Consider the following 7724-nt stretch of genomic DNA (forward strand, 5'->3'; position numbering starts at 1 on the left):
GTACTCCTTATGTGGCCTCACCAGTGCTGAATGGAGGGGGAATTGTTCCTTCCCTGAATCTGCTGGCAATGCTTCTACTGATGCAGCCCAGTATGCCGTTAGCCTTCTCTGCAACAAGGGCACACTGCTGGCTGATATTCTGTTTCCTGTTCACTGTAAGCCCCAGGTCCTTCTTTGCAGAGCTGCTGCTTAGCCAGTTGGTCCCCAGTCTGTATCAGTGCACGGAATTGTTCCGTCCTGAGTGCAGGACTTTGCACTTGTTCTTATTAAACTTCCTGAGATTTCTTTTGGTCCAGTCCTCCAATTTGTCAAGGTGTCTCTGAATCCAAGACCTACCCTCCAGCATATCTACTACTCCCTGCCCCCCCAGCTTCAACATGCTTTCTAAAGAAAGGGGGAAAAGGAAATGGACGGGTGAGCTCAAAATTAACAGGATAGATTTCGGTCCTAGTGAAGGTGTTTAAACCTAGGTGTGATGGGCAGTAGGTAATAAAGTGAAGAGTAGGTGAAATCTTTGCCCCAAGTCAGTGGCAGAACTTTAGTTAGTTCTAATGGGATGAGGATTTCAACCTCTAGTTGACCTTTGTATAGCACTAGATGCCACAGTCTCCAGGCTTGTCAATCCAGGATCCTTAAGTAGTTTGAATGTCAAAAGAAACAACACTCTTAGTCCATTTCACTGGATTGTTTGTGTTAAAATCTTGATTGGAGAATGTATTTTAATTAATGTCTTAATTTTAATATTTCATATGTACTTCTCTTTGTAGCTGCATCCTGAGGCTATGTACAGACATTCAAAAAGCCTGAGGTGGAATTAATCAAAGTGGGTTCTGTAAGCAACGTAGGTTAGTTTGGGAGTGAACAGAACACACATTTACCCTTTGGGTAGTAGGGGCCAGCAGGTAGGGGGCAGTCCCACCTGCTTCCCCACAGGCTCCCCAGGCTGAATGCTGAATACAGCCAAGAGGCTGGGCCACCCTGATTGCCTGCCAGGTCTGTGTGACAAGCCTCTGTCATCTCCCAGCTCCTGACTACAGCTGACAAGAGGCAGGGCTGGGGAGAGGGGCTGTGCTGGCTCAGGTCTGGGAGACCCAGGGCTGGCTCTGTGGCAGAAGCCTCCATTTCTACTGTCCCCCACTGGCTGGCTGTAGCTGAGGAGGCAGGAGATAGAGCTGGGGAGAGGGGCTGTGTTGGCTTGGGTCTGGGAGAACCGAGGGGGCGGGCGGCAGGGCCAGCTGTGCCCTTGGCTGGAGCAGCCAAGGGTGGGTGAGTGCAAGTGTACCTCCCTGCAAGGGCAGGGTGGGCAGCAGGGGGTGCAAAGGAGCCTGGGATGCTGGCAGTTAGCAGCCTTACTCGAATTGATAGGGGAATTGGTACTGAAGTTTAATGCACTGGTCTAATCTAAGTTGATTAAGTCTGAGTGCACATCAATCCAGGTCTAATTTAGACTGGGTTCTGCCATTTTTAGACCAGCCTATGTGCATGGAACTTCTGTTCTGTTATGGGTTTGGATTGGCTTCCGATTACTTAGACTGGTAAAAGTGTAATGTCTGTACTTGGCCCAAATGACACATTTTGCTAAAATTTATTCATGTTTATTAGACTGTGTCTGATTGCAATTAACCCTTAGTGGTATTGTTTTTTAGTAGAGTGAAAGCAGTAGTAAAGTAAATTGATCATCAGGGATCCTGGTTTTCTCTGATTTAAAAAAAAAATCCCTAATTTTTGCGCTAAAAAAGTGACCCCAAATCCATTTCTCCATGATTAAAATGAAAATGATTAAAATGATCTAGACATATATGTTGGTGGTGTTTCGTTTTAATCATGGAGAAATGTGGGTTTGGGGTCACTTTTTAAAAAATCTGAATACTAAGGATTTTTTTATCAGAGAAAACCAGGTTCCCTGTTGATGACATATTTATTTAAAAGCAACGTAATTTTTTAACAATAAAAATAACATTTTAATTGAATTTCATACATCATTTTAAAAAGTAAGTGAATTCTTACTGCTAAGTTTAAACAGAGGTCTCTCTCTCTCTCTTTCTCTCTTCCCCTTCCCCATCGCTTCTGGTGTCATTGGGCTAGAACAGGGGTGGGGAATTATGTGGACTGGAGGGCCACTGAAGATGTTTCTGTGATCTGTTGTGGGCTGGGGGGAAGCGTAGGAGTGCTGTTGTGGCCTGGTGTGGTGTGTTGGGGGCTGGAATGGGGAGGCATTGGTCCTATCCAGCCCTGGGCTATCCGCCCTGCACTCATCACTGGGGGTGCTGGAGGGTATCCATGGAGGCAGGGTATCCATGGAGTCCAGCCCAGGACCCTTGTGGGTGGGTGGGGAGCGGTGTCCAGGAGTAGGATGGGTGAGTAGGGCCAGGGTCATGATTGTGGGGTGATAATATAGTGGGGCCAGGGCCCAGGGCAGACCTGCAATCCACTCCTGGCATTTACCTGCCGAAGGAACAAGCACCCAACACAGGGATCTGTGGGCCATGTTTTGCCCACCTCTGGGCTAGAAGCTTGGTAGGCTATCTCTTGGTTTGTATTAGCTGTAACTCATGTCATTTATCACGTCCTAGGACAATACTTCTAACTACTTTGCATTGTTGCTTGCAGACTGTAACTCTTTGTTGCCCAAGTGCCTTGGTGTGGAATTATTTCACAAATGAAAATAAGAGCATTAATCCAGGCTCTCCTCTGGATTTACTTCAAGTTGCTCCATCTAGTTTACCTATGCCAGGTGGAAATTCAGCTTTTAATCAACAGGTAGGCCTTTTCTTTTCCTATTAAATGACTGAGATCCACTTGGTATCATTTAAAAAAAAGAAGTGGCTCATGCTCATTAAAACTAGCAGGTTAATGTATACCTATGCTCTTGGGTTTTGGAATAGTTACATGCCAGTTTTTGAATTGTTATTTATGATCAGCTAACTGGTCTGCACCGTCAGTCCAAACCATTCAACATACCTTAAGGCACTGTGTCTCTGAAATGAAGTAATTGATAATGTTTTCAAAGTAGTGATCCTGAGTGATCTTAAACTGAGATTGTATGTAAAGATCTTAAACTGAGATTGTATGTAAAGACAAAGCAAATAAAAAGAGAGTCATTGCACTTGTCAGTATAATGCAACATTCATGATTTGAAACTATCATTTGTGTAGTGCCACTAAATTGAACTTTAGGTATTTATTTGGAGAAGAGGATATTTTGTTAGAGGCAATTAAAAAAAAAAAAAGAAAAGAAAAGAAAAAGTTGAACATGCTATACTTTATCTTACTGTTTCCCTAATGTGCACTGTAGGATACTTTATTCCTCGAAGGAAATCTGACACATGCTTGAAATGAGAATTGTGACTTCTCAGCTACCAGCTAATTAGGAACAATCATCTTTTCAGGTTCGGGCAAAGATTTATGAAGTAGAACAGCAGATAAAACAAAGAGGTCGTGCTGTGGAGGTGCGGTGGTCTTTTGACAAGTGCCAAGAATCAACAGCAGGTAAAGCAAGTTGAAATGCAAAATAAATATTGAGATCCTAGGTCTTTTTTGGGGGCTTAATTATTTCTCATTGCAATTAGTTCTAGATGCAAATTTGACATATAGGCACAAAGTAATGAACAGCCAGCGTTCATTTCATGTTTGAGCTTGTAGTGTAACTATAGTTTTAGAATTTGGTGGAGAGACTATTGGAATTCAGGTTTCAGGCTTAGATGCTTTGAAATACCATGGCCAACTGGAGAAATGCAACTCGTAGAACTCACTGATGGGGGATCATTTCCATAACTTCCCTGCTGAATTACAGGGCTTAATGGTTTAGGGCTCCTGAAGAAGCCCATCATTTACGTCTTGCAGCAGTTGAAAAGAGTTTATGAAGATCTTTTGTGTGGAAGGTTGGAGGCTGTTCCAAGAAGGGCTGTGAGGATGATGCACAAGAGCAAGCAAAGCTTAGGGTTTTAATCGTAGAGTATGTGGGAGTGCATAGACTTCTTAGGACATAGAATGTGCTTGCTTTTTAGTTACATTTTTTACTCTAAAACATATTTGACACACCATGTTTTATTATCTGATTAGATAATTAAGGAGAAGGTAACAGGTCAAGCAATTACTAAGGAATCTAAGGAATTTGATTCAAATCTAGCTCAGGTTCATATTGACTGACCAACCTTTCAGACACCACTTTTGAAATGTACTGTCCTCTTAATTTGTGTTTATAGAGGACAAGTGTTCATACCACAAAATCCACAACCCAAATTAGCACTTTTGTAAGATAATGTTATACTTGATAACCTTCCACTTTCGAAACAATATTCTTTCTGCGTCTTTTAACTTCCATATCTAGGGGTCACCATCAGCCGAGTTTTGCATACCCTAGAGGTTTTGGATCGACACTGTTTTGACAGATCAGATTCCAGCAATTCAATGGAAACTCTTTATCACAAGATTTTCTGGACAAACCAGAACAAGGATAGTCAAGAGGTAATTAGTTTTTTTTCCCCTTCTTTCTGCTTTGCAGTTGTGGGTTGATGATTGTCCTCTTTTTTTCACTGCAAGTATGTTATAAAAGTTTTTGGATAAAAAACTTCATATTTTGTTATTTGTTAGGGGGCTGGGGCACATGATTTTTGAGGAGAGCCTGAGGGAACTGGGATTATTTAGTCTGCAGAAGAGAAGACTGAGGGGAGGATTTGATAGCAACCGTCAACTCCCTGAAGGGTGGTTCCAAAGAGTATGGAGCTAGACTGTTCTTAGTGGTGGCAAATGACAGGTTTAGGTTGGATATTAGGAAAAAAAATTCTCACTAGGAGGGTGGCAAAGCACTGGAAAGGGCTACCTAGAGAAGAGATGGAATCGCCATCCTTGGAGGTGTTTAAGGCCTAGCATGACCAAAGCCCTGGATAGGATGATGTAGTTGGGGATGGTCCTGCTTTGAGTCGGGGGTTGGACTAGATGACCTCCTGAGGGTCCTTCCAACCCTATTTTTCTATGATTCTATAATATTTTGGTGGGTGGAATAAGTTTTTGCTACTATAACACAATCTGGTGTTACATGATGTAAACCTTATGCTAACCTGTAAAAGCTCCAGATAAAAACTGATATTTTATAGTGTGTACATAAGGTGGGGGCATGGAATTACTGGATCTTGATACTCAATTGCATGGAAATACTGGATCTTGATTACAAGTTAGCATTCTATGTAATTTTATTATAAACCAGAAATTAAGCTTCTATCTGGGAAAAGTTTTTGTGTGGAGATGCTGTTTGAAATATTGCATTGGCAAAAAACAGACTATAAACATACTATTTCAACTTGTCCGTGAGCCTAACCTGCATAAAACAAACTGTTCCCAACATGAGATTTTTACCACTCCTTTAACTCTACTGTGAAATATGAACTTTCTTTTCTACCTAAGATAACTTTTACAATATTTTCTTCTATGTCTGAAGAAGGGTGCTTGTGCCCAAAAGCTTGCAATTTAAAGTATTTTTTTGTTGTTGCAAAAATCTAGTTGGTCTAATAAAAGATATCACCTCTACCACAAGTTCCGATTCCATTGGCAGTAGAAATTCAAGGTATAAACAGGGGAGCCTTGCTAGAGCCATCAGTTTACATGCAGAACATCTTTCCTGTTGTAAGAGGAAGCCCAGGCATGGTAGCTTGTCTCTTTTATGTTGAGCACTAAGCTGTTGGCTTCCACTTAACACAGGACAAGCATATATTGGGACAGTTGCTATGAAGCAATTCATGTGAAGTACTGCTCTTCCTTGTGCCTTGGAGTAAGTTTGCTGGTGTGTTTGTACCTTAAAGCCAAACCTCTGTCTGTTATAAGCAGGGATCTGGGTTGTCCATTCGCAATGGTAAAACTTAAATTTTCTCCTTTAAAAGAGCAAAATGTGGGTTAAGGTAGGTTTCCCCTTGCAGACTAGCAGAGTTCCAGCCTGCAAGGGGCTGAGGGGAGCAGGAGAAAGGCAGATATGTTTGTACACACATACATACACACGTGGCTGCCAGGCAGCCTGGAGAGCAGCTCCTGCAGGTAAGTCTGGTGGGGGAGGGGTGGGATTGAGGCCCCCATAGGGAGGGAGAGAAGGAATTTGGGTGGGGTTGGCGCTTCTGCTCAGCCTGGGTGACGTGTGGGGTCTGGCGCCATGTGTTCTGCAGTCACAGAATCAAATCGGCGACTGGGCCTGGGTGAGGAGTGGGATAGGGCTGTAGACTGGGGGACAGTGGGAGGCTGGCCTCCATGCCCTGCTGCTCTCCCTGTGGGGCCTCCATGGCCCAGTGGGTGGGACCTGGCATGGCAGAGCAGGGTGAAGTTGGGTGAGGAACTGCCAACAGCCACGAGACCCATGCTGCCATGGAGAGATGCCCCCTGCGTGTCTGGTGGCAGCAGAGAGCGCAGTCCCACACTGCCAACCCGCTGCTGCTGGGTGGGCAGGGGGCACCTGGCCATGGCAGTGGAGGGCTTGTGGCGGTGGCACTGAGCCTCCCTACCTGGCCCTGCTCTGCCCTGTTGTGCTGGGTCCCATGTGCTGGGATGCAGAGGCCCCAGAGGGGAGGGCAGAGGAGTGGGGAGTCTGATTCTGCAGAAAGCATCCCACCCCTGTCCCCCTGCTGCCCCATCTGACAGGCCCTGCTCCGGCCGTGCCATCCATGGGGGAGGGGGAGCTGGGTTCCTCTACCCACTGGGGCCACAGAAGCTCCTATGGGTGACAGTGAAGGTTTGGGAGCTGCTGCAGTGGGCAGGGGGGTATGGATCTGTGTCCTTGGCCCCATAGCCCTGGCAGCTGGGGGCCCCTCTGGCAGGGATGGTGGGGGTAGGAGTCTGTGTGTGGGGAGTGAGGGGCAACAGCAGGCTGGGGTGGGGGTGGAGCTATGGCTTGGAAGTGAGGGGCAATGCATGGACAGGACACGGGCATATCAGGGCTGCTCAGCATCACAAATCAGTGTGGGGTTGGGGGCCAGGTGAGGGAGGGAGAACTGCACCTGGACCCCTGTTCTGATGAGTGAAGGGGGGCAGGGAGAGCTCTGATTTTTCAATGATAAAAAACCCAAAATCAGAAGCTAAAATTTATATACATTTAGAATTTATTTTACTATAGTGATAGTACAGGATATGGGAACCCTACCCTTTGACCCTCACAAGACATGGTCACAAACACTTTCCCTGATGCCCACTGTGAAGTATGCTGGGCTGGGTGGTCACTCCCATCTCTGATGTTAGAGCCACAACACTTAATAGAATTGGGAACTGGTTCCCAATAGGCTTGTACAAATAGGGAAATATTTGATTTGGCTTTGGATTCAGCTGATTTGGAGGACAGTGATTCAATTTGGAGATTTGGATCACTGTCTTGAATTGATTCGGCTGAATTGGCTTTAGAAGATTCAGCGCTGATTCAGAGAGGGTCGGAGATTCGGCCATAGACTATAATGAGGAATCACTGAAATACCTATAGCTTTGTAATTTTTTGGCAGATTTGGATGAAAAGAGCAGGGATGGTAGCCACTTCTGAGGACATGAAGCCTGACAAGTTTCAAGGAGAGAGATTTAGGGGTTTCTGGGAAACTGTACCTCAAGCTTCTGAAAGCAAAATTATGACTGTGTGAGCTCGATGCTGAATTATATAGGACTGAATTAAGCACAGGCTCAGACCTGTTCAATTTAAAACTTTTATTGTTTCACAAAGTCATAAACTAAAGGAGGTCTGTTGGTTCACGAGGTTCCCAAATC

At 44.8% G+C, this 7724-nt stretch overlaps 1 protein-coding gene across 3 annotated transcripts in view; it reads left to right on the forward strand.

Moving 5' to 3' along the window:
- The window catches only part of MED12L (mediator complex subunit 12 like), a 300171-nt gene that overhangs the window by 58408 nt on the left and 234039 nt on the right, over positions 1-7724 (forward strand). For all 3 annotated transcript variants that reach the window (XM_019532585.1, XM_019532586.1, XM_019532587.1), the window contains exons 8-10: positions 2611-2760; positions 3389-3488; positions 4330-4466. In XM_019532585.1, coding sequence (XP_019388130.1) covers positions 2611-2760; positions 3389-3488; positions 4330-4466 — 387 coding nt within the window. The remainder of the gene's footprint in view (positions 1-2610; positions 2761-3388; positions 3489-4329; positions 4467-7724) is intronic.

This window comes from Crocodylus porosus, unplaced genomic scaffold, assembly GCF_001723895.1.
Source record: "Crocodylus porosus isolate Cpor-Errol unplaced genomic scaffold, CroPor_comp1, whole genome shotgun sequence".
NCBI lineage: Eukaryota > Metazoa > Chordata > Crocodylia > Crocodylidae > Crocodylus > Crocodylus porosus.